Source organism: Drosophila takahashii, chromosome 3R (genome assembly GCF_030179915.1).
Source record: "Drosophila takahashii strain IR98-3 E-12201 chromosome 3R, DtakHiC1v2, whole genome shotgun sequence".
Lineage (NCBI taxonomy): Eukaryota > Metazoa > Arthropoda > Insecta > Diptera > Drosophilidae > Drosophila > Drosophila takahashii.
Genome location: NC_091681.1, coordinates 28,063,837 through 28,088,183, shown reverse-complemented (window position 1 = coordinate 28,088,183; position 24,347 = coordinate 28,063,837). Strand labels below are relative to the sequence as shown.

The following is a 24,347-nucleotide window of genomic DNA, read 5'->3' as shown; positions in this document are numbered from 1 at the left end:
CCCCTAACGTAAGGGTATGTTATACGTAACCTCTGCTAGTGGTGGAGCAATGGCGATATATCGATAAGAACTAACTATTGTTATTAAATATTTAAATTATTTAAAAGTAAGAGAATATAAATTACATTAACGAAACTAGATTATTATTATTTCAATTATACTTTATTACAAAAACATATTTTAAAAATATCGCCAATAAAGTTACACATTGTCTGGCAACCTTAACCTTATCAGCTGTTACTATACAAAAATGTCCAATTTGCGGCGCCAGGTAAAATAACACAAAAAATCATAAATAAATAGGTAATACTTTCGGTTTTTAGGTGCTCACTGCTTTCAAGAAGCTACATCGCACACGGCAATACGTGTTCCAAGGGGATCAGAATGCCCTGACAGCAGGACGACTAAAAATCAATGAGTCTTTCCTGCAGAATCGCAGCGAAACCAACGAGGATGAGATTCAAAAGGTTTGCTTCGACTTATAGGTTCCTTGGATGTTTCTTATAAATGCGTATCTTGCAGATGATCAAACTGGCGCAGGACGTGGACCTGGAGCTGCGTACAAATGTAATCCAGGCGGAGAAGAAGGAGGACGGTGTTTATGGTGGGTCATAAGCATTACATAAACGAGCGCTCCACACTCAAATATGGGTATATTTCATTTCCAGAACTAAGGATCACGCCGGAGACAACGCGGCTGGACAATGTGGTCTTCAATCCCGATGCAGTCATCGAGAAACCGCGCAGGCGACGCGGCGAAAAGAACACGGAAGGCTGCTGCGGAGGAGCTGCGATGGCGGCTCTAGAATCCGAGGTGCAGGCTCGCAACAAATAGAACTATTATAAATTTCTTAACTTTAGTCAATATCGTTTTGTTCTGATCAAGAATGTCGTTTATCTTTATTTCCTATGATGTTTCTTTTTTGACTTGTGACTGCTCTTCGATTTGGCCTTCTTCTGCTTGGAGTTCTTGCTTTTTTTACGCTTGCTGCGCTCGTCCGATGATGAGCTGTCCTCGGAACTTTCGGAAGATGTGGAGTCCGAATCGCTGTCGGATTCCGAGGAACTTTCGCTGGAGTCTGAACTAGTGCTAGCTGCACGTTTAGATTTCTTCTTGTCTGGCTTTTTGCTCTTTTCCACCGAAAGTTTTCTCTTCCTCTCGGGACTCTTTTGTCGGCTTGAGTTTCTATCCAGTCTGCGGTCATCTCGATCCCTCGATTGCTGTCTGTGAAAAGGTTAAATTGTGAGTTTCTGGACATGATTTAAAGATTTTAGAACACATACCTTCGCTCTGCAGATCTCTTATGGCTTCTGTCTGATTCTTTATATGGGGCTCTTCCATTTTCGTTGCGCCTTCTTTCTTCATTGCGATCTCTGGATTGAGGTGGCCTTCTTTCTATTGGCTCTCTGGACCTCGAACGCCTCCTTTCCATTTGATCCCTTGGCCTTTGCTCCCTTGATCTCGAGCGTCTCCTATCTGTTTGATTTCTAGTCCTAGAAGGCCTCCTTTCTAATCGATCCCTCGACCTAGAACGTCTTCTTTGTGGCGAATCCCTCTTCCTCTCTCGATCATTGAAACGCTTTCGATCTGTGCTCTCCCTGACTTGTCTATTGTCGGGATCTCTGGACCTAGAGCGTCGTCGATCCTTTTGCTCCCTTGATCTTGAGCGTCTTCGCACATTCTTTCGATCATCTCTCTCGTTCTGTTCCTGGTGACGCTGCTCCCTCGCCTTCCGTCGCTCTGCAGAGCTCATCCTGCTCCTAGGATCCTCCGACCTTTTGCGATCCCTGTGGTCCTCGGGTTTTCCCCGGCCATTGTTGGGTTTTCTCCGATCCGTGTTGTCTCTCAAATTGTCAAAGTCCAGCTTGCCTTCGTCGCCCACAATGCCTCGTCCTTTGCCCCGCCAGGTGACCTTCGAAACGGACTGAGAGAAGTCCACATGGATGCGTCGATCGTCGATCAGGACATTGTCCATTTTAAAGTAGGCAGCCTCACAAGACTTCTGGTCCTCGAACTCCACGAAGGCATACTGCAGTGAGTCGCCCGTCTTGCGATCGCGAATCACTTCGCATCCCTTGACGACGCCAAAGCGACTGAAGATGATCTCCAGATCATCGTCGGTGGTAACAGGATTGAGTTTGCACACGAACAGTACGTTTTCCGGCGGGGCCATGTCTGCATCTGGGAGATCGCCGACAATCTCAAGGATCGTTGCTCGCGCCTTGGCCTCCCGTTCGGCCATCATCTCCTGCAGCTCCTCCATGGTCATGCCGTCCGTGTCGTCGATGTCCTCGTCGGCAGCAATGCGGCCGTTCTTCAGGCGCTCGGCGCTGGGCGACGGCGAGCGAGTGGGAGCCTGAAGGCCGCGCGGATTGGGAAAGGGATCCTCGAGCACCACGGTGTGCGTGATGCGGATATCCTGGTACGGGCGGAAGTTATCGTCCACAATGGCGTCGTTCAGCTTGCGCAGCACCTCGTGACCCTCCACCACCTCACCGATGACGCAGTGGCTCCCATCCAGCGACGAAAGGTTCTCGCCCAGCGTGAAGAAGAACTGCGAGCCCACCAGATTCTTGCCGGCACTGACCAGCGAAAGCATTCCGGCGCTGGAGTGGTGAATCCGCGGCAGGTACTCCGCCTCGAAAAAGCGCTTGTGCATGCCCTCCACCACGCCCCAAATGGAGGAGCCGCCGTCTCCGGCGCCACTGGGATCGCCGGTCTGGGCGATGAAGCCCTGCTGCACCGTGTGGAAGAGATTGAAGTTGTAGTACTTCAGCCGGCACAGCTTCAGGAAGTTCATGCAGGCGATGGGCCGCTCGCTGGTGAACAGGTCGACGGTCAGGTCGCCCAGTGTGGTTTCTATCACCACCGACATGGCGAGGATTCACAAAAACCACAAAAACCGGCAATAATCAGTAGATAAAAACACAAACACGAAATCGGCCTTTAGAGATGGCACCAAATGAGTTTCTAGAGATGGGAGAACTTTAGAGATGTACCGCTAACAGTTGTGGTCAAAAAATAGCTAGAATCAACTAATTTAAAAAAGTTAAAAAAAATCATTTAATAGCCTCTTCCCATAGAGTCCATCCGTTTGAAACGGTTGGGATTTTTGACGAATGTGAAACTCGTGTTCCCACAGAATAATTTAATTTAATTTAAGTTAATTTAGTTAATTTAACTATGGTCATATTATACTTAAATAAACATAAATTAAGATACTGTGCTATTACTATAGTTTACTACGATTCACTACGGTTTACTACGATTTACTATGGTTTACTACGGTTTACTACAATTTACTACGATTTACTACGGATTACTACGATTAACTACGGTTTACTACGGTTTACTACGATTTACTACGATTAACTACGGTTTACTACAATTTACTACGATTTACTACGGTTTACTACGATTAACTACGATTTACTCCGGTTTACTACGATTTATTACGATTTACTCCGGTTTACTACGATTTACTCCGGTTTACTACGATTTACTACGATATACTACGGTTTACTACGTTCCATTTTCCACAGTCAAGAGGAATTCAGAGTTGCACTGAAAAAACATGGCCTAACTATCGCATAAAAGAGCCCGTCAAAGTCCGGCAAAATTGGATGGCGGACTAACTGGGAAATTTTTGGAACGGCAAAACCTTACGGACCATCCGTTCAACGGATGGTGGATGGAGCTCTGTGGGAAGACCCCATAAATATTACTTTCTTGCTTTAAATAACAGTTTGATTTTATTTATATATAAAAATAAAAAAACTCCGACATCATTCGATAGTCGGCAAACGATACTTCAAAAATACCCGACAGGGGGCCGCCATTTTCGATTGCCTCATTCGATAATTGTGTGTGTATCAGTGAGTTTGACAAGGAATTTTTCACACGTTTCGAGACGAAAGAAAAGAAAATTAATTTTTTCCGGAACTAAAAGGCAACCGCGTTCTAGTTAGGCAATCGAGAAGACCCAGTGATCGTTAAGAATACACAATGCCCGAGGCCGGAAAGAAAATCTCGGAGTTGCGCGTGTGCGACCTGAAAAGTGAACTGGAAAAACGCAAATTGGAGACGGTGGGCCCAAAGGCGGTGCTCATCGACCGTCTGGAAAAGGTAAGTTTACATGCACCCAAATCACGCTTCAGTTCCGCTGGCGGCAGAGATAGAAACGTAGTTGTGCAATTACTGGGACCGTGTGTAACCAAGCTCGGGGTGCTCCCATTCTCTAGTCGCTCAAGGGGGAGGGGTTGGACCCGGCCACCCACTTGATTGTGCCGGGCGCGAAGGCCAAGAAACCGTTCGCCATGCCCATAAAGGATCCCCAGTCGGATGTGCTCATCAAGGAGGAGCCCATCGATGCCGAGGAGGAGGAGGAGGTGGAGCAGCAGGAAGATTACGGAAACGGCAACGACTTTTCCCACCATGCCGACGACGATGGGCATGAGATCGACCAGGTGGGCGATGTGGACGATGAGTGCGTGATCCTAGATGACGACGATGAAGAGGAGGAGGATCAGGATCAGGAGTACGAGGATGAGCACCAGAATGGCGATGGCGAGGCCGAGGGAGACGCCCAGGAAGGGGAGACTGAAAACAATGGCGACGACGAGGCCATCAATGAGATCCACGGCGAGGAGGAGAACACCGGGGACACCGGAAACATGGACAACGACGAGTCCATCAATCTGACCATTGGCGAGGACGAGCAGAAGCTGCTCCACGACGAGGTAATTTCAATTGTACGCCCTTTAATTGATGCATTCTAATCCAATTTGTACTGTCTCAGGCCCCCGACGATAAGTCTATTAAATCTGGTGAGTTAACAAATTGTCACGGATCTAGTATACACATTCCCCTATACCAGGGGCGTAGCCAAGGGGGGGTTTTGACAGCTGAGCTGACCTTTCGGGTGAAATATTGTGTTAAAAAGTAGGCTACACCCCTCAACAAAATTCTGGCTACGCCACTGACCCAATCATATAACTTAAAGTCAAATTATCATAGTATTTTTATGCATGCATTCAATTAAAGCATTCTGGTTTTACAATCAAGATGCCTTTGTTTCCTAACTACGAATATTTTTACATTTTGGCTTTCGCTTCCGTCGTAGGAATTTATATTCACGATCAATCGGATATTTTAATTTAGGTTAAATAACGTTATTTCCTAAGCTTATGCTACAAATCTTCCTAGTTGATAGATTGATATACTAATATTAAGCGTAATGATTTACAGTGAAACCGGCCAACAAATCCGATAAGTCTAACTCAAAGGATGCCGAAAAGAAAAGTGACGAGAGCGCACGCTCAAAGAAAAGGGATGAGAAATCCTCTGACAAAAAGGACACTAGGTAGTGTACATCAACTTCTTCTCTAGCAGTACTTTTTCTTACTTTTATTATATTTCTAGTGATCAAAAGTCGTCTGGAAAGTCTTCGAATCCCAAGGATGATAAAGGTAATTTAAGTTACAGTTCTAGCATGATAAGTTCGGTGTGTTCGGAAGGTCTTGCGTTGGGAATGATCGGACCAAGCATGAACCCAGTTACGGTCGATAAACTTGACGAAAGTTGAGCTAAACCATTGAGGAACATGTATCTAAGATTGTGCAAGAGAGTGTGAATTTGGTTGGGACATGGACATGAGATGTGGACCTCGAAGGATGATTTTGTTTCGACGATGGACAGGCGACTCAACCATCCAGATCAGCAGCAGCAGTTAATCTAATAGTGTTTGTTCCAGTTTACTTCGATGGAGACTTCTTTACTACTCATGCAGCATAGATCCGGATGTTCTTCAATACGATTCTTCAAAAAGCTTATAAGCTAATACTATGCAAAGGGGAAATGGATACCCAACAGACGAACGTATATATCTCCGTCTTCGAGGAGGACGCTTTCCTTTGGCTCTGCTGGAAGTTGCAGACACTTATTCTTCTCGGCAGGTACCTCCTGCATTTGGATAACATCGCTCATTCCGATCCTGGCTATCTGAAAGGCATAGCTACTTTTCTGGAGGCAATGGATGGCTCCCCTTGGATGGCGTTTGGACTTTGGACCTTGAGCTTAAACCGCTCATTCTGGACCCCTTCAGCCAAAAGCGGACCAGCAACCCAATCAAATTCATACTCTCTTGGCTCCGTTAGGTGACGATTGTCGGTAATCTTGCGAATGTGCTCTAAACTCCAACATCTGCAGCAGCTACAAAATGTGTGCGTTCACAACATGCTTCCCTTAAAAAAAAAACGTATCATAAACAAAAAAAACAGTTAACCAGTTAAGCCCACTCAAAGCTCTGACCATATCTCTCTTCCAATATTATTATTTACATGGAACTTGCAGAGAAATCGACAGCAGCCGCAGGTGCCGCATCCTCCACTGCATCGAGTGCCGCTGGCAAGTCGGGATCCGGTTCGAGTGCTGGCAACGGTAGCGGTGCCAGCTCGAACAACAACAAGCAGGCGACGCTGTCGCGTAATCTCTGGGTTTCCGGGCTGTCCACTCTGACCCGTGCCAGCGACCTCAAGGCGATCTTCTCCAAGTTCGGCAAGGTGATTGGCGCCAAGGTGGTCACCAATACGCGCACTCCGGGCACCCGCTGCTACGGCTACGTGACCATGTCGTCCTCGGCGGACGCCTCGAGGTGCATCGAGAACCTGCACCGCACCGAGTTGCATGGACGCATCATTTCGGTGGAGCGCACCAAGAACGAGATTGGCGGCAGCCTGAACTCCAAGGAGGGCAAGGGCAAGACTTCGGGCGACGCTGGAGGCAAGAAGAAGGACGAGGAGGGCGCCAAGAAGTCCGGCGGCGGCAAGGGATCCAGCGATCCTGCAAGGGACGACAAGAAGGGCGGCGATGGAAATGGCGCCGACAACAAGTCCACCGGCGGCGATTCCAAGCGCGATGGCAAGGACGGCAACAGGGAGCGCAATCCACGGCGCATCGATGACAGGGGCAAGTCGTCGGCCAGCCAGGATAGGCCGCGCCACGATCGCGAGCGATCCGGCACTGGCGGCCACAAGGGGCCGGGCAGCCAGGACCACCGTTCCGGGCGCAATCCGCGCGACGTCGACCGCGAAATCCAGCAGCGCCAGCGGGAGCGCGAGCGCCGCCAGCGGGAGATGCTGTCCTACCAGAAGATTCGCGAGGAGCGCGAACGCCAGCGCCTGCGGGAGCGCGAGCGTGAGCTGCGTGAGGAGGAACGTCGTCGGCGGGAGGCGCGCGAGCGTCAGCGCATCGAGGAGGAGCGCCTGCAGGAGGAGCGGCGCAAGATCGCCGTCGAGCGGGAACGGCTCGAGCGCGAGAAGGCCGAGCTTCTGCGCATGGAGCGTGAGCGCCAGAAGCTGGAGCGAGAGAAAATCGAGCTGGAGCGCCTCGAGCTGAAGCGACAACAGATGAAGTATGCTAAAAAAAAAAAACCAAAACAGACCGTAATGCGTTGCACTTGTGCGAATGCAGAGACGACAACACAGATATACCAATCTATTTATTTTATACTCTCTCTCTCGGAAAGCATTTGTCCTTGTGATTAGTGTGTTAAGTTGCAGCCTCCACGTTGTTTCTTCAACTGAAATTGCTTTCAAGCGGAACATTGATAGGCAAATGCATCCTAGTCTAAAGTCTGAGTCTGATACCCTTACCTCCCCCTGAATATTAGCCGTTACCAGCATTACTAACTCAACTCTTTCGTCTCTTCCATCTTTCTTCCTCTCACTCTTGTCGATTTACTCGCACAGGATCATGGAGTCCCGCGAGGATCCTGGCAAGCGCGGGGTGAGCAAGCGCGCCGACGACCGCTACGGAGACGTTTCCGATCGCAAGCGTACTGCCATTTTTGATGCCCCACCGCCACCGAGATTCGACGCGAATCTAGTTACCTCCCGCAGGTAAGATTTATCCAAAAGAAGGTTAATTAAGATTACAATTTAATAAGAGGGTATTTAAATGTAATACCAACGTTCGGAAATTGACACACAAGTTAAAAACGTGAAAAATTGTATTTTACAGTGTGAGCAAAATTTTTGATTTTTGTTTTAAATACAAAAGTGTTAAAATGTGAAAAACAATTGTTAGTACACACATTTCACTTGTGTTTTTTACATTATGTGTTTTTAACACGACGTGTTTTTTACACACTGTGTAAATGAAAATTGCATTTCATTACACACATCTTTTACATTACATTTTTCAGTTCAACATACAATTCTGACACTTTAATGTCAAAAACTCATTGTGTTAAAAACACGCTGCGTAAAAAACACGTCATGTTAATAACACGTCGTGTAAATAACACTAATGACATGTGTGTGTTATTTATGTTTCTAACATATGTAGGATACAATAATTTTTTTTGACCTTAACACTTTGACATTTTACATGTTAATAACAAAAGTTTTTTACAGTGTGTGCTATGTGTACTACTTAAGTTAAAGCAACACCAATTCTGATACGAATATTTTTCTTTCACAGCACCTATGACAAGAAACACGATGACTACGGATCCTCGTCGACCACCAAGCGTGTGCTGGATGACTACTCCAGCTCCAACAAGCGCTTGGACTACTCTAACAAGCGCAACGACTATAGCGCCTCGTCCGGATCCAAGCGTGGTGCTGTCGACGACTATTCCGCCGTGCCCACCAAGCGCTCCAATGATTACAGCGGCTCCTCGTCCAGCAAGCGCGACGATTACAACAAGCGCGACGTGGAAGTGCGTCACCTGACTCTTTCGGGAACTGCCGGCGGCGGCGGCTCAGGCGGCTCGTATCTGCACAAGAACAACTCGGGCGGCGGAGCCGGATCCTATGTCCACAAGAACAACTCCAGCGGCACTGGCGGACGCTACAATGATTCAGATCGCACTAACACATCGAGCTACAGACGCGATGACTCCCACAGCCTGTAAATGATTCGAAAGCGTTATTAAAAGAGCCTTGAAGTTTTCTAACGTTAATTCTTTCTGACAATTATAGGGGCAACAAGCGCTATGACAACTCCAGCGGCGGCGGCGGCGGAGGCTATGGCAGCAGCTCGAACAGCGTTAACATCTGGGCCCCGTCATCCGGCGGCGGAAGCTCCCACCTGGGCAGCAGCGGTGGCGGCGGCAACCAGATAAAGTCGTACGGCAACAACGGCATGTCCTCGAATATCCACAGCACTAATTCGTGGCAGAAGTCGACTGCCGTCGATGACAACAGCTGGCGCCAGGTGCCCGGGCGCTTTGATCGCGGCTACAACGATCGTTCGACCGGCTACCAGGGCCAAAGTGGCGGCGGAGGTGCCGGTGGCATGTACGGTGCCAGCCGCCCCACCCAGGATCGCTATAGCGGACCGGTGTCGCGCTATTAGGGAACGTGCATTTCACCAGAGGCAATTCAAAACATGCATCCCCCCGCATCAAACATACCTTTTTAAGACCCCGAATGACCTTTCCCACAGCGCCTAGGAGCGCTGCTTCTACTCTAGTTCGCTTTAGTTGTAGATTTAACACTTAAAATTACATTTGGAAACCAATAAATGTATTACCAAAACATATGGCAAATATGCACATATTAATGGTATATTTGTAAGATTTATTTAAACTAAAGCTGCGGGTAGTCGCCTTCGTAGGAGGATATAAGTGGCGTGGTCGTGTCCACCAGCACCAAAACGCTGTGGGCTAAGGGATAGATGTCATGGACCTGGACGTAATACCCTCGGTCGCACTGCTCCTTCGAGGAATACAGACTGTGGGAGATGGTTACATGAATTGATATTTCATTTTAAGGCAGGGACCGTAAATAAAAGTTATTTGAGATTTTTATTTTAAAAAGACTACTGTGATATTTGGTTTTAAACGTCAAAAATAACGTTCAACAAATCTGAAAAGCTATTTAATTGTTATTTGTTCATGCCTATAAAGTGCATAAAAACCAGTTAAATTGTTGATGAAAACTTGTTAAAATCTCAGTAGGCCTTTTAAAATAACTGTTATTTAAGGTCCCTGTTTTGAGGAATAAATAACTTACGCCAGTATATCCACTGGTTCCAATATTAACTCGGACTTGTAAACCGAGGCCAGAAAGTTTGTGAACGCCGCCGTGTTGTTTCCCAGCTCCAGTTCGTTGTTGGGCGTGCAAACCTCCATTCCTAAGCCACCGTTGCTCGATCCAATCCCGGGCAGACCATTGCGAGTGCCCCAAACGGTGATGATATTGTCTTCCGAGGCGACAATGGTGCACTGGTCGCTGCAGTTTGCCTTCTGAAGGTGATAACTTAAGCGGAGAATCTCTATCAGCACTGTTTTCTACAAACCACAATATACCGGGACTTGACAGAATCCACCAGGGTGGGATGATCCACTGTGTTGCAGTGTCTGATTCCACGCTGACCCTCCGCATTTCGACCCATGGTGTAGACATAGCCGCCCTCCACCAGAAATACCGAGTGAGTGGATGAAAAACATGCCTGAATAACCTTATGAGGCAGTTGGACTTTTTTCTGTAGAGGAAGAGTTATAAAATGTGGGTAGATAATTATACCCGTTACTAGTAGAGTAAAAGGGTATATTGTATTCGTGCAAAAGTATGTAACAGGGAGAAGGAAGCGTTTCCGACCATATAAAGTATATATATTCTTGATCAGGATCAGGATTCTTAATCAGATCTCGGAAACTACAAAAGCTAGAAGGTTGAGATTTCCCACACATATTCTTGGGCTTCCTACGCATCGCAAGTTTATTTCAGCCTGGCACCACGCCCCCTCTAACGCCCACAATCGCCCACTAACGATTTTAAAATTTGTCTGGCGCCCACACCTCTAAAGATTTCCGAGAAGTATAAATGCAATTTTGTTGTGTATATTTAAACCTATCGAAATGTAGAAGACATTTTTCAAATCGGACCATTCATTAAAAAGTTAGGCGCAATCAAAATTGTATACATCCAACTCCATCGATGAGTGACGGGTATTAGATAGTCGGGGCACCAACCCGACTATAGCGTTCTCTCTTGTTTTATATTTGGTTACTTACAAAAGCAGTGATCTTCGAGGGACGTTGGAAACCAAGTTTATTGTAGTCATTGCTCCCACAGACATGGAGTTCTCCATTGGTAAACAGCACGGCGGAGGTATCGGGACCGCAGTAAATCTTTGATGGTTTGGTTTTCACATGCGACAGCAGAATCTTTTGAGGGAATTTCCTGTTAGAAAGATGTATGAGAAAGGATAAAGTTGAAAGTTCAGTGAGTACTCACTGTTGTTGCTGGTAGTTCCCAAGGCCAAGGGCTCCGCAAGTACTGGTGCCCCACACATACACCGCTCCCTCGCGGCTCAGGGCCAGAACGTGGTGGAGTCCGGCGGCCACCTGCTCCACCCGCACATCCGCCAGTCGAGCGACCAGCTTGGGGCTGTGGTAGTTGCGCTGCTCGTCCTGGCCCAAGGCCAGATGGGCATTGCTGCCGCAGCTGAGGAGACTGCCCGCCTGGGTGACCAGGATGGTGAATCCGTCGCCGGCACAGGCGCCCACCACATGGTAGTTGCGGACGCTCTCCATGCGACTGGGGTAGTGCTTCCAGGCCTCCAAAGCCGTAAGACCCAGCTGCCCGTGGGTTCCCTCGCCCCAGGCGTAGGCCGATCCGTCCTCGTTGACCACCACGAAGTGGGAGTCGGACATGGCCACGCCCACGATGACGGCCTTGGGCGGCAGCTGGATGGGCGCCATATTGAAGCAGTTGCCAAAGGCCTTCAGTTGGTAGAGCACGGATCTGCAGTAGTATACTTTTGGATTAGAGCGTCGGACTGGACGAACCCATTACCTCTTCTCGAGGATCTCGTGCGGCGCCGCCGTCTCTGCACTCATCAGCTGCTTCGTCTCGGTCTGGGCAGTGGGCAGTTCCAGCTCCATGGACACATTGCTGTGCGCGGTGGCGGGATCAGGAGCCTTCAGTTGGTTGCCACTGCTGCCTCCCACATCATCCTCATAGGAGTACCTGCGGGATAAATAATTAGGATTATAACCAGGGACCGTAAATAATTATTATTTGAGATTTTTATTTTAAAAAGACTACTGTGATATTTTTTTGTAAACGTCAAAAATAACGTTCTTTTTACTCTTGTCCACAAAGTATATGCATTTCAACAACTTTGGAAAGCAAATTAACTGTTATTTGTTCATGTCTATAAAGTTTAATTGTTGATTAAAATATGTAAAAACCTCAGTAGGCCTTTTAAAATAAAAATCTCAAATAATGATTATTTACGGTCCCTGATTATAACACATAAGTTTAAGTCTCTGACATACCCTTTGTTTTTTCCAAGGCTGCGGAAAATGAGCGGAATCCAATAGACCAAAACCTCGGAGGCGGTGGGTCGCCGGGCAGCCTCCACTTGTAGCAGATTGGACATAAGACTTCGCAGTCCCGAGGTGTAACCCGAGGGCACAGGAGTGTAGTTGCCTGCCATTATCTTGGTTACCAGTTCGGAGAGGTTGGAGGCAGCAAAGGTCTTCTTCAGACAGCACATCTCGCCTAGAATGCAGCCCAGGGCCCAAATGTCACTCTTGTTGTCGTACTCCTTGCCCTCACACTGGAAATTAATGGTATATGATAAATTAAAATGGTCTTTTATGCAGTAAATCTATTACCATCTCCGGACTGAAATAGTAGGGGGTTCCCAAAACAGTCTGGGCATGAATCTTGGTGTTCATTATTTTGGAAATGCCAAAGTCCCCGATCTTCACAATACCTCGTCTGTTGAGAAAGACATTCGCTGTCTTCAAGTCCCTAAAAAAAGCAGAATTCAAAAATGTAAATATCGTATTTTTTTAGTACTCTTCTTACCGATGCAGGATGTTTTCAAGTCCCTTAAAAAATCTTAATTCAAAATTGTAATCCTTTATACACATCCTTGAAATATTTTTAAATTTCGTTTTTTTTTTAGATTTTAAAAAAAATTTAAAATAGTATTTTTATACCCTTGCAGAGGGTATTATGATTTCAGTCAGAAGTTTGCAACGCAGTGAAGGAGACATTTCCGACCCCATAAAGTATATATATTCTTTATCAGCATCACAAGACGAGTCGATCTAGCCATGTCCGTCTGTCCGTCCGTCTGTCCGTCTGTCCGTCCGTCTGTCCGTCCGTCTGTCCGTCTGTCCGTCCGTTTCTACGCAAACTAGTCTCTCAGTTTTAAAGCTATCGGGATGAAACTTTCGTAAAAGTCGTATTTCTATTGCAGGTAGTATATATGTCGGAACCAACCGGATCGGACAACTATATCTTATAGCTCCCATAGGAAGGATCAAAAAAAAAAACGTAAAAAAATTCTAGCTCCGATGTTTTTTGAAATTTTACCTTCTACTCTTGGGAATATTTTTTTTTATATATTTTTAAATTTCGGTTTTTTTGTTTTTTAAATCGGATTACTATATCATATAGCTGCCATAGGAACGGTCGAAAAATTAAATGGAAATTCATGGGAAAAAAATTATATCTTTGTTGGTTTTTATTACATTCCCTTCTACTCTGGGATATGACTATTTTGAAATATTTCCGAATTTCGATTTTAATTTTTAAAAGATCGAACTACTATATCATATAGCTGTGATAGAAACGATCGAAAAATTAATGTGAAATAATACGAAATTTAACATTTTTGCGATTTGTAAATTAATAGAATGATCTGCAAGGGTATATAAGCTTCGGCAAGCCGAAGCTAGCTTCCTTTCTTGTTTAAAGTACTCTTCTTACCGATGCAGGATGTTTTCAAGTCCCTAAAAAATCGCAATTCAAAATTGTAATCCTTAATACACATCCTCGAAATATTTTCAAATTTCGTTTTTTTTTAGATTTCAAACAAAAATTTTTAAATTGTATTTTTTTAGTACTCTTTTAACCGATGCAGAATGTTTTCAAGTCCCTAAAAAAATCGCAATTCAAAATTGTAATCCTTAATACACATTCTCGAAATATTTTCAAATTTCGTTTTTTTTTTAGATTTAAAAAAAACAATTTTAAATTGTATTTTTTTAGTACTCTTTTTACCGATGCAGGATGTTTTCCGAGTGCATGTAGTTGATGGCGCTGGAGATCTGCTCAAAAACGGCTATTATATAGCGTTCCGGAAAATGCAGCTTGCCCTGTCTCTCGGCTATGATGTGGGCCAGAGTTCCTCCATCAGCATACTCCATCTCGATGAGCAGTGTGTTGTCCTTGATAAAGCTGCCTAGGTAGCTGACAATGTTCGGATGATGTAACTTCGAGAAGACGTCCACCTCGTTCATGGCCAAATCCCGACCAGGCGGAGTCAGTTCGCTGAGGTTGATCTGCTTGAAGACGATCTGATGGCCGTCGGACTTGCGTCGATACAGGATGGCAATGCCAAAGGATCCCTGGCCCACCACCCGCACCTTCTCGTAGTTGGCCAGTTCTGGACCTACCACACCCATGGCCGCCTCCCGCGGAACACTGAGCTGGAGGAGGTTCTCCTGTCGCGATGAGGGCACCTGGGCCTTGCTGCTGGACATGGCCTCCGCCAGGGAGGTACTAGCTGCTCCTGTGGTGCCGTCCGTAATGGTAAAAACGGTGGGCAGGACCCTGGTGCAGGTGGATTGCTTCCTGGGCGGAACCTGGCCCAAAGGTAACTGCAGCGAACTGGTGGTCAGCGTGGTGGCGTCGGTTATTCGACCGTTGAAAATGGGCAGGGAACTCGCCTTCTCGCGGAACTTCTTCATCTCCTTCGAGCGGACACAACCTGCGACTTGGACGTTCAATACCGAACCGTGTCCTATCTATTGTATAATTGTCCTTTGGCATGTTCGAACCGAAGTTGTGGTCAAAGCGGTTGCTAGGTAAAGTGGGTGATATGCCGACTGGGTGGACGTGAGCTACGTTATCAGTGGGTTTGCTAATTGGACAACCTCCAGCGGGGGATATTATCAAAAGCAATTGGAACGGAAATAGGAACAATATTTGCAGGGACACAATTCCGAATAATCGATGTTAAATTCTGGGATAAGGTTGGAGGGAGGAAATCAAAATAAATAAGTCATTAAGTCATATTTGTAGAACATTGGGCATTTAGAAATGGTTATTAGGATTCGAGTTAACCAGAAATAAAAAATCACCTGTTCTTAAGAGCTTTAATAATCTGTTTTCAACTAGATTTTGGCTCCCCCCAATAAATAAAGTCATCACCTTTTTTTCTTATGAGTATAAATGTATTTAGCATTAGATTATAATTATAATTATTGGAATCGAGACAATATGCATGTATAATCGACCGTTATGTATTTGCAGGAATATGCTAAAATATTTATGCTATCTTCTCTTGGACTAAGTGTACCTTAAAATGCACAATCTGAACGCTTTACATATGTAGAATGCAATGCAGGCAGCCCCTCAACTGGTTTGCATATAAAACGTGGCCTATTCACGAACTTGGCTACAATGCTACAATGCTCAATAGCTTTGGACAACTTGTTCAGGTTTTGCGGTTTGCGGTTGCGATCGCATCGTAATCCATCGATGAGTATTTAGCAGGTGCAGCGATTCTCGCCGGAAAGACTGCCGAGACTGAAGGTTCCGAGGCCATTGGAGCCAGGTGATTTCTTGTCTTTGCTCTCGTCGTTGTCAAAATTGTCTCCCTGTGGGATAAATGGAAAATTAAATAATAGATATTATATATGATGGGTTGATTTTTATGAACAAACATTGCAAGTTCAGAAAAAAATGTCATAAAATTGTTTATAGATCAAGTTTTTCTCCAAAAAATTTGATATCATAATCAACCCATCCTGGTATTTATATATATTAAATTACTCACCCGCCGCTCTCTTTGTTCTCGAATTTTGCGGGCCAGTGACAGAAATGCATCCTCGATATTTATGTTCGACTTGCACGACACCTCAAAGAAGGGCATATCAAAGTTTTCGGCAATCTGGAAGGGATTACGGGTGTCACTGGTGGTCATTTATGGACTGGTAACTAACCTTTTCGCCCCTTTCCTTGTCCACCATGCGCTGGGTGGCGGAGCACTCGCATTTGTTGCCCGCCAGCACCTTGACCACGTCCGGTGAGGCGTTCTCCTGGATGTTGCGCAACCAGTAGGACAGATTGTTGTAGCTCTCCAGATTGGTCACGTCGTACATGAGCAGGATGCCCATGGCACCTCGATAGTACGCCGTGGTCAGTGTCCGGAATCTCTCCTGGCCTGCCGTGTCCCAGATTTGGAGTTTTATGGGCACGCCATCGAGGTTAATCAGCTTCTGCTTGAAGTCTATGCCTGGGGGAAGATAAAATAATGGGATGATAGTGGGATGTTACACATATACATATGGAGGCTTACAGCTGGGGCTAAAATAATAGTTCAGTAGGAGATAGCATCTTCGGCGAGGATATAAAAGGAAGTTAAGGATATTGTATTTTTTCAAATTGAAGGTAACTGTTATTAAGTCAATTAAATACATTTAAAATATTAGGACTATAAAGACTATATTTTATCAATTGTCTATTTTACAAAATGTATTTATAGTTCGATATCCATGGAAAAAAATTAAGGATCCCTTTAAATTGTTACCAAGTCTAAATTATTCACAAAAGAATTAAATACATTTATAATATATATGGACTATTAAGACTACATTTTATCAATTGTCTATTTTACAAAATGTATTTATAGTTCGGTATCCATGGAAAAAAATTAAGGATCCCTTCAAATTGTTACCAAGTCTAAATTATTGACAAAAGAATGCAAAAGAATTAAATACATTTAGAATATTTTTACTATAAGACTAAATTTTATAATTGTGTATTTCACAAAATGTTCTTATAGATTGGTATCCATAGGAAAATAATAAGGATTTCTCTAAGTTGTAATAAAGTCTAAATTATTCACAAAATACTATTTAAAGTTACTGAACTTTAACTTTAATTAAGTCTCAAAATGTTATTATTTCGGGTGCTGCTGTGCGCAGATTGGGACCACTTACCTATGGTGGAGATGTATGTGTCGTAGTACTTCTCGTCGCAATATCTGTGGACGATGCAGGTCTTGCCCACATTGGAGTCGCCCAGCACCAGAACCTTATAGGTGGCCACAAAGTCCAGGGCCATGTTGATATAGCTGGCGGATTTCGATAGGAATAGTAATACTAACTGCGGAGGTTTTCGGTTACAGATGGGCTGGCGTTGTTGTTACTGGTGGTTGGGTAGTGCAGTTGGTGGTGGTGGTTCGGTTTTTGGCTCCGAGGGGTTGCAGCGGGCTGCAGCTTGTTTATGTATCCGCTGGCCTGGCTGTTTGTTGCTGCTCGCAGCTGTTCCACCTCCAATTGCAGCGGCGTCACACGGATTTGTTGTAAATTTTCACACTTTCCACAACAAAAACAATGCGGGACTCATGCTAATTGACAAGCTGCTTCTGGCATAATTCGTACGATTTAACCTTTATTTGATTTGTATTTTAATGTAATATATAAGTGGTGTTAGGTGTGCATAGTGTGCCACTTTGGAGGCGGAGTCGAATTACGCCGTTCGCGTGAATCAACCTCGAAGCACTGACGGCGAAACAAACCAGCCCGTGGATGCGGAGTGGAGTCAACTAATCAATAGACCTGCGCAGGCGCAGCAACAGCATTCGGCTGCCGAGTAATCGAAATCGAAATTCAAATCGAGGCTGCTCGCGGGCAATCCCTAGCTGCTTATCAATAGTAATAATATTAAACATAGGTGTACACAATAGATATGGAGTTACATGTTCAAAAATAGACTTGTTCCTTGCTTAACTTAGTGCGGTTGGGTAGGAAGAGGAGGAGGAGGTCGAATCCCGCGCCGCTTACATCACAAAGACCTTTTCGACCTTGGGGTTGGAGAACTTGGTATTGGTCACCGGACAGGTCACGGTGCCGTCGTCTTTGGTGATGTCCGGCAGGGCCATCTGGCCAAATATCTGACCGTTGGGCAGCATCATCGGCTGATTGTGCTCGTTCAGCGGCAGTCCCGTCACCCGGCAGATGAGGCGGCTCTGCACGCAGTGCGAGTATGGCAACTTGAGGGCGATGCGGTTGAGATCCTCCTGGCAGACGGGGCAGTTGAGGTTGCGGCAGGTCTGCGCGTAGCAGTGGGGCGTCTTCAGGGCCGACAGCCCGGCCTGCACGGCCGCAGAGAAGACTGAGGTGCTGGACAGCTGGAACAGGCGGTAGTTCTCGTGGCGAAAGTCCAGCACCAGCTTCTGCCAGCGCTGCGGATCCATGTACTTGCGGTAGTGGTCGGCCTGGGCGTCGGCCGGATAGGCCAGCAGGGCCATCACATGGCAGATCTCGTTGAGCTGCGTCTTCTCGTAGGCGGGGAAGTAGCGGCGCGAATGCTTCACTGCTTCGAAGCGCTGATTCTGGCGCACCAGCTCGATGAACTCCTGCACCCGCAGGCTGAACTCAATGGTCGAGTTGATCTTGCGCAGCTTGGACTTATTGTCGATGCACCAGAGCACGCACTTGGTGGTGCTGTGGCTGGCCAGGTCGTCCTCCACCTCGCGCGACGTCTGGAAGATGTCCAGGTTGGTCAGATGGCGCACATCGGACTTGGCGGCCAGCTCCTCGGCCGTTTCGTAGTAGCCCATGCGCAGCAGGTGCTCGATGACCAGGCGGTCCAGTCGGATGCGCTTCCACTGGTCCACGGATCCCTGCCACAGGTCGCCAGTCACGCTGTTCGGCGGCGTGATGCCCTTCAGGTGGTCCAGCTTGCGCTTGCAGATCTGTGTGACGCTCAGCTCGTCGTTGATGCTCTCCTCGGCCTTGCGCTTCAGGACCTGCAGCTTCTGGGCCACGTTGTCCACCAGCTTGGTCACCTCGGCCAGAATGGGACCCTCCTCGGCCTCCAGGGCCTTCTCCACCTGACGCGATACGTTGGTCACCTGGTCCACCTCGCGGTCGATGATCTTCTGCGCCGAGCGGAAGCGCTTGTTCAGCATCTCGTATGGCACTTTCAGGGTGGCGTGCTCCAACGCCTTGATCTCCGACATTTTCGCTTTTGGGGGTGCGATGCAAATGGGTTTTATCCTCTGGTTTGAGACGCAATTGCGTTTTCTTCTCTTTCCTTTCCTTGCTTTGTTTTGCTTTTGTGGGTTTGAGGTTGCCAGATTGCCGGCAGTCAGCTTATCGAGCGGACAGAGCAGTCAAGTTGGCCTGTTTTCCCGCTAAATACTACATTTCTAATTACATTTTTTGAAACTTACTGTGTTATATAAAAAATTTACAAGTTAAAAAAATTCAGTTTATTTCTTTAATTTTACTCCTTGTTTTTAAAAATGTTTTTAATAGTACTTCTCATGAAATATATCAATAATTAGGTGTACTTTCCCGCTAAAGTTTCTCCGACGTACTGGCAACTCTGAACTGTTAGCGTATAACAGCTGATAGACGCCCAGTAAACATAAACAAATGTTAGAAGGACTCAAAAAGTAAAAAGTTTTAACAAAATATAAAATTATTCTATTTCCCAGTCCCCAATACATTATTTAAAGTGTCCGTAATAACAAAGGACTTACCTAAACGATTATAGAAGTAAACTTAACAAAGTAAGTAATCCCAACGTTTCACTTGTAACAATAGTTTACTCATCCTAATTTAAAACTAAATCCAGATGGTTAAAGCAATTACTAGAGTGAAGAGGGAAACCCCAAATGCAAGGACTAAAGGGACCAAGGATAGCTCGAAGCGCTATCGCGAGAAAATGAAAGAGGATCCGATCAAGTTTAAGGAATATCGCGCCAGAGAGGCGGAAAGGAGCAGGATATATCGCCAGAATATAAAGGAAGTAGTCACCAAAAACAAGAAGGCTCTAAAAACAAGGAGAGAAATCGATCGAGTAAGACAGCAAAAATATCGGGAGAAAAAGAAGGAAGAACTCGCAAATCAAAAGTCAAAGGAAGAAATGTTGAAGAAAGTTGAACGGGCACTGCCAGCAAAAATGTCCCTAAAGATTGAAGTCATTAAAATATTATATAGCAAATATGTTGAGCCTGAAAGTCCTAAAACTAGTTTGAGCAAAAATGTTGAGCCTGAAAGTCCTGAAACTATTTTATGCAAAAATTTTGACCCTGAAAGTCCTGAAACTATTTTAAGCAAAAATGTTGAGCCTGAAAGTCCGGAAACTATTTTAAGCACATAATGTCTCTCAAATTATATTCTTAAGAATTCAAATATTTTTAAGTTTCTTGTGGCCTGTTTAATGTTACGATGGAATACTTAAGAACTTAACAAATAAATCTCTCATAATATTAAAACTAAAAAAGTTGTTTATTGTCCTTATCACGATTATTAGGGACAGTAACTTTCCACGTTTTCAAATTAATAATATTAGATATTGGTACTAAGGGAAATATGTAAGCGTTTAACTTTCAAAGTTCTTAGAACTCTACGTGGATGATTCATATTGGATGTAAACAAATCGGCTCACTCTAACTTATTGTAATTAGTATTAGGCTGGGTTGGAGTTCGAGTGTTGACCTAATGTACTCTGCCATGTAATTAATACGTCTGCGCGAAGGAAAAGTAATCACGAATCCATGCAAAATTGCATAGAATTAACCTCCTTTTATGGTACATTGACTTTCGGCAACGTTTAAGTCGCTCTGATAATTAGTCATAGATTAGGTAGGCCCAGGTTCTGCGCACAAGTGTAGGTGAGAAAATTGAAAATCCATGAAAACCTGACCCATGCCATGGTCGCGATGTTGGGGCTTTGGCTTTGGTAAGTAATTTTTCATTCCCGTGAACGGAAGTTACTCATTTAGAGTAAATTCGGGACACGTGCCGCGATAAAACGCGAAAACAAACAAATAAACATTTTGTTGGAACTTATGACCCGGATAAAGCTTATGGAAGGTGGAACTGGCCAGCTTATAATGTTGTGGGTAACTATGAATAATTTTTCATTTAAATTAAAAACCCTGGAAATCTAGCTTCTATTATCAAGAAACTTGCTACTTTCGAGAAATCTTACAGATCGAAGGAAGGTACTCAAGGTACTCCTTAAGGTTTTCCAACCCCAAACTGACTCACATAATCATTAAAAACCCATTGCATTCGTCTCCTTCGCAGACCGACAGTGATTATTCGCAAAAGGTCAGGCATTTACATTGAGATTGCCCTAATGACAAACAATTGAAAATTGCATGTCCGGCCAGGAAGTTCTAGCGGGACTCGACGCCCAAGAAGGACCGGTTTGGAAAAAATTGCATTTTAATAATACAACCAGTGAGAACGCGATTAAATTCAGGCACTTTTTAATTTGAATTCCAATTAAGTAATGTCACTCAAGTCGACTGACTTACACACTACCTGGCCACCTTTTTTCCCAGATCCCGCGACAAGTTCAGTGCTCTTGGGGGACACAAAAAACGGAGTTAGAATAACTTAGTGAGGTGCATTTAAATTGCCATGGTTTTTGTGGTGTCAAGTAGATTCCCGTGGAGAACCCGCCCTAGGAAAAGGGGGCTCAGCACTCAATCTAATTGTGGGTCAGTTCGGGAGGTGCAATTTTTGGAGGGGCCCAACCAACTAAAGCTCGGACAAAAAGCCGAATGGGAGCCGAGCGTTTTGGTGATGTCATGGATTGCGTGCAGCGGAGCCGTCATCAATGGTCTTCTCTAGGACTCGCCACTTGGGCAATTTTGTTGTAGAAGTTTTTGGCGCTTTTGGGCTACCATAAGAAATGGTCGTAACCCATAATCAGTGCGGTTTAATCGTGTTCCACCCGCGGGGAACCCACATACCTCCGTCCAAAGCCAGAGGGCATCTCCATCTCCCCACTGACCACCACATTGCTTCGCTGGGCTGCATTGATTTTTTTCCTGGGTTTTCGGCTTTTATGGTCTCCATCTAGAACTTTCACTTTTGATGTGCGTAAATTTGCATATTTGTCGGACGTTATACAGGGTGTGTGTGCACTGCCCTTCCCTTTCTCCTGAGCTCTGGGTGAGTAATGAATAACGTCCGATGATGATGACGCCTTGGTTAATGAGTTTTTGCTTTCGCCTTTAGATAGGTCATTGAAATCGTCATGTTTTTACCAAAATTAAATGGGCAGACGTTGAATTTTGTTGCTAAATATACCAGCTAATGTATATTGCTGTACTCCTGTAGTGCTGCAATTTCATGGCACTTTTAAGGAGCTACTTGTTAGGAAGGTAAGTTAATAGCCTCATAAAAGGTATTTTACGATCACTAAGTTCATATGCATTTAAAAAGCTGTGTTCAAAAGGCGAGCTATTTTGGCAGCTATTGGATGCAATACAAGTAGAACAATTTTGAATATTTTTTTGGTTCTGTGATATATTTTTCTTAGTAAAACAGTAACAATAGATTTGATTACATTTCTTATAAATTGTATGAATCTACTGAAAATTTAAAATGTAAGTTTTAGGGATCCATTACACATTAAACCCCAATAGAATCGTATCAGTATAAAAATCCAAAAAAATTTTATTTTAATCGCTGGATCTTTTTTGGTTAATATCTTTAATTAAGATACTTTTTAATGTACAATTTAAAAAGGTCTCTTAAATTCATGGCAATTCTCAAGTGCTCTTAATAAGGCTATAATTATAATCCCCCGTGGGGATTCACAGCCTTAGGCAATGACGTCTTGACCACGCATGAGTTATTATAATAAGTTCGTGAGCTTTAGCATTTCGCAGTTATTTTTATGTTTTCAGTTGTTTTAGTCCCAAGCAACATGACATGCGAATCGCCGTTTGAGGTTCTTGGGGTCAGTCTTAGACCTCACTTTGAAAGTCCCCCAAAAGTGTCGCACCATTGCTGAAATCAAGGTGTGCATTAACAAATGAACTTGAAATGGGTAACCGTTATACGGTTTGGCACACATATATTTAGCATGCATTTAGCTGCATTTAGCTGGCATTGCCGGAGAGTGATAAATTGGGAAAGTCATGGAAAGGTTATTTGGTCAAGACTTGGCAAAAGACAAGGCTACAACAAGTAGCCGCTATCGACGCTCTCGCCTTGCAGCACATGCAACTTTCGGGGGCAAGGGGGTGGAGGTCCTTTAAGGACTAGGCCACCACTCGGTGGTTTGGTGGTTTAGTGGTGCGGCGGTGTGTGCATGTCCAGGAACGCACGAAAACAAACTTGCATGCAGCGGAGTTCCACGGACTCGAGAGTGTGTGTGTGTGTGTCCGCAATTAGACGTGGTCATAATATGGAATTAAGTCCCTTAAATTGGCATTTTTTCAAGAGCCTAATGCGGAATGGAGTTTCGGACGCGGAGTTATAATCAGCAGAAATATGATGACCTCTAGGCATGAGTACACCCCAATGAGATTTCGTGAGAAAATTATATAGCGCTGGGCTGGCCCTAGAAATTCTACAGTCGCACTAATTAATCATCAGTTAAGACCAAAACATGACGCCCAAATTATTGAAAGGGAATTAGTCCTTTAATTACAGTGGTCTTTTTGGTGGCCAGCAGAGTTTTCTTCGGTTCTCGGGTGGGGGAAAACCCGGGGCGGCGCCTCCAATTCGTTGCAGTCTCTGATTTGGTCAAAAGATTTCGTGAGTTTTCCATATAATTTTCCTGCTTGTTTTCCGTTTCTCTGCTGTGGCCAGCAACATTTATCAATAATGTCAAGAAATAAATATCCGAAATAAATTTCGGTCTTTGCCGCATGAAAAAATGGTTGGAGTGGTCCGCCAGCTCACCTGAATAATAATTAAAGGAATTTATTTTTACATATAAATATAAATATTTCCCATTTCGTCTGACGCGGTGCGGCAGGATTTGCGTAACTGGTAAAAGTACTATGGAAAATAATTGAGAAATTAAATTAAAAAACCTAAAAAATATGATTTCAATAACCTTAGAGTATTACTAGTTTGTATATAATTTTAAAATTCACAAGACAAAATAAGCAATGTAAAATCAAAAAAATCCTTTGATTTTTTAGACGGAAGTTCCCATTACAAGTAAAAGAAGTTTTATGAAACTTAAGGTAACATATAGAAACATTTTTTTTAATTACAAGAAAGACTGCAAAATGTCTCTCTCACTATTATTACAATAAAGTCCATCGTTCTTGGACCCGAAAGGAATCGTGTTCTAATTAGTTATATCCACCGATTTTTTTCGTGAATTCTTTCTGGAAAGCCTTTCCGTTCGGCCTGCGTGTGCGAAATGAATTCGCTGCGATGGAGCGCGTTTAGTTAAGGGAAAATTGTTTATGCTGTCGCAGCGATTAAAACAATCGTTTATAAGGCGATCGAGGCGGCAGATAAGGAGTACTAGAGCCGTAGAGCTTGACATTTTCCGCAATCGGAAGAGGGCCAAAAATAAGCGAAAAGAAA

General features: G+C 44.7%; 7 protein-coding genes across 9 annotated transcripts; 3 read left to right on the top strand and 4 right to left on the bottom strand.

Moving 5' to 3' along the window:
- The first annotated feature begins 132 nt into the window (after positions 1–132).
- On the top strand, positions 133–908 carry LOC108058664 (complex III assembly factor LYRM7). The gene is made up of 4 exons (XM_017143567.3): positions 133–271; positions 324–467; positions 523–604; positions 669–908. Exons 1-4 carry the CDS (start codon positions 251–253, stop codon positions 833–835), a joined length of 414 nt encoding a protein of 137 aa, XP_016999056.2. The 5' UTR covers positions 133–250; the 3' UTR covers positions 836–908.
- Positions 894–2,967, bottom strand: LOC108058660 (peptidyl-prolyl cis-trans isomerase sig-7). The gene is made up of 2 exons (XM_017143563.3): positions 1,285–2,967; positions 894–1,225 (listed from the first exon to the last, which is right to left on the bottom strand). The coding sequence occupies exons 1-2, from the start codon at positions 2,874–2,876 to the stop codon at positions 901–903; spliced, it is 1,917 nt and encodes a 638-aa protein (XP_016999052.2). The 5' UTR covers positions 2,877–2,967; the 3' UTR covers positions 894–900.
- An 888-nt stretch (positions 2,968–3,855) lies between these two features.
- Saf-B (Scaffold attachment factor B) lies at positions 3,856–9,568 on the top strand. Of its 2 annotated transcripts, XM_017143603.3 has the most exons (9): positions 3,856–4,126; positions 4,243–4,740; positions 4,800–4,827; positions 5,249–5,363; positions 5,423–5,469; positions 6,353–7,412; positions 7,750–7,899; positions 8,483–8,914; positions 8,986–9,568. In XM_017143603.3, the coding sequence occupies exons 1-9, from the start codon at positions 4,007–4,009 to the stop codon at positions 9,359–9,361; spliced, it is 2,826 nt and encodes a 941-aa protein (XP_016999092.2). In that variant the 5' UTR covers positions 3,856–4,006; the 3' UTR covers positions 9,362–9,568. The 2 variants fall into 2 exon arrangements, 1 of the variants encoding a protein (XP_016999092.2); XR_011418918.1 differs by lacking the exons at positions 6,353–7,412; positions 8,986–9,568 and having other exon boundaries at positions 3,858–4,126; positions 8,483–8,693.
- Positions 9,569–9,594: 26 nt separating this feature from the next.
- Positions 9,595–14,723, bottom strand: niki (nimA-like kinase). Of its 2 annotated transcripts, XM_017143605.3 has the most exons (9): positions 14,035–14,723; positions 12,636–12,774; positions 12,294–12,577; positions 11,809–11,982; positions 11,248–11,757; positions 11,025–11,193; positions 10,307–10,492; positions 10,021–10,253; positions 9,595–9,739 (listed from the first exon to the last, which is right to left on the bottom strand). In XM_017143605.3, the coding sequence occupies exons 1-9, from the start codon at positions 14,721–14,723 to the stop codon at positions 9,595–9,597; spliced, it is 2,529 nt and encodes an 842-aa protein (XP_016999094.2). The 2 variants fall into 2 exon arrangements, with proteins under 2 accessions (XP_016999094.2, XP_070072338.1); XM_070216237.1 differs by lacking the exons at positions 12,294–12,577; positions 12,636–12,774; positions 14,035–14,723 and adding an exon at positions 12,104–12,147.
- A 487-nt stretch (positions 14,724–15,210) lies between these two features.
- Positions 15,211–17,287, bottom strand: RabX4 (RAS oncogene family member RabX4). Its single transcript, XM_017143637.3, has 4 exons — positions 16,980–17,287; positions 15,981–16,273; positions 15,815–15,928; positions 15,211–15,635 (listed from the first exon to the last, which is right to left on the bottom strand). Exons 1-4 carry the CDS (start codon positions 17,101–17,103, stop codon positions 15,525–15,527), a joined length of 642 nt encoding a protein of 213 aa, XP_016999126.1. The 5' UTR covers positions 17,104–17,287; the 3' UTR covers positions 15,211–15,524.
- Positions 17,288–17,420: 133 nt separating this feature from the next.
- Positions 17,421–19,125, bottom strand: Kaz (E3 ubiquitin-protein transferase Katazuke). The gene has a single exon (XM_017143636.3). The coding sequence runs from the start codon at positions 19,004–19,006 to the stop codon at positions 17,822–17,824; it is 1,185 nt and encodes a 394-aa protein (XP_016999125.1). The 5' UTR covers positions 19,007–19,125; the 3' UTR covers positions 17,421–17,821.
- A 277-nt stretch (positions 19,126–19,402) lies between these two features.
- On the top strand, positions 19,403–20,240 carry LOC108058576 (chromatin assembly factor 1 subunit A-B). The gene is made up of 2 exons (XM_017143355.3): positions 19,403–19,561; positions 19,627–20,240. Exon 2 carries the CDS (start codon positions 19,627–19,629, stop codon positions 20,152–20,154), a length of 528 nt encoding a protein of 175 aa, XP_016998844.2. The 5' UTR covers positions 19,403–19,561; the 3' UTR covers positions 20,155–20,240.
- Positions 20,241–24,347: the final 4,107 nt, after the last annotated feature.

What these genes read in the sequence shown, in the direction of transcription:
- LOC108058660 (XM_017143563.3), bottom strand. Translation starts at nt 2,876, where the DNA reads ATGTCGGTGGTGATAGAAACCACACTGGGCGACCTGACCGTCGACCTG. An exon ending in AAGAGATCTGCAGAGCGAAG is followed by an intron (nt 1,226 to 1,284) that starts GTATGTGTTCTA and finishes ACCTTTTCACAG; the next exon opens with ACAGCAATCGAGGGATCGAG.
- Kaz (XM_017143636.3), bottom strand. Translation starts at nt 19,006, where the DNA reads ATGTCGGAGATCAAGGCGTTGGAGCACGCCACCCTGAAAGTGCCATAC.
- Saf-B (XM_017143603.3), top strand. Translation starts at nt 4,007, where the DNA reads ATGCCCGAGGCCGGAAAGAAAATCTCGGAGTTGCGCGTGTGCGACCTG. An exon ending in CTGAAGCGACAACAGATGAA is followed by an intron (nt 7,413 to 7,749) that starts GTATGCTAAAAA and finishes TTACTCGCACAG; the next exon opens with GATCATGGAGTCCCGCGAGG. An exon ending in AATCTAGTTACCTCCCGCAG is followed by an intron (nt 7,900 to 8,482) that starts GTAAGATTTATC and finishes TTTCTTTCACAG; the next exon opens with CACCTATGACAAGAAACACG.
- niki (XM_017143605.3), bottom strand. Translation starts at nt 14,723, where the DNA reads ATGAAGAAGTTCCGCGAGAAGGCGAGTTCCCTGCCCATTTTCAACGGT. An exon ending in CACGAGATCCTCGAGAAGAG is followed by an intron (nt 11,758 to 11,808) that starts GTAATGGGTTCG and finishes ATACTACTGCAG; the next exon opens with ATCCGTGCTCTACCAACTGA. An exon ending in GGGAACTACCAGCAACAACA is followed by an intron (nt 11,194 to 11,247) that starts GTGAGTACTCAC and finishes TCTTTCTAACAG; the next exon opens with GAAATTCCCTCAAAAGATTC.
- LOC108058664 (XM_017143567.3), top strand. Translation starts at nt 251, where the DNA reads ATGTCCAATTTGCGGCGCCAG. An exon ending in TGTCCAATTTGCGGCGCCAG is followed by an intron (nt 272 to 323) that starts GTAAAATAACAC and finishes TTCGGTTTTTAG; the next exon opens with GTGCTCACTGCTTTCAAGAA. An exon ending in GAAGGAGGACGGTGTTTATG is followed by an intron (nt 605 to 668) that starts GTGGGTCATAAG and finishes TTTCATTTCCAG; the next exon opens with AACTAAGGATCACGCCGGAG.
- LOC108058576 (XM_017143355.3), top strand. Translation starts at nt 19,627, where the DNA reads ATGGTTAAAGCAATTACTAGAGTGAAGAGGGAAACCCCAAATGCAAGG.
- RabX4 (XM_017143637.3), bottom strand. Translation starts at nt 17,103, where the DNA reads ATGGCCCTGGACTTTGTGGCCACCTATAAGGTTCTGGTGCTGGGCGAC. An exon ending in ACAAGGAAAGGGGCGAAAAG is followed by an intron (nt 15,929 to 15,980) that starts GTTAGTTACCAG and finishes AATCCCTTCCAG; the next exon opens with ATTGCCGAAAACTTTGATAT. An exon ending in GAGAACAAAGAGAGCGGCGG is followed by an intron (nt 15,636 to 15,814) that starts GTGAGTAATTTA and finishes TTTATCCCACAG; the next exon opens with GGAGACAATTTTGACAACGA.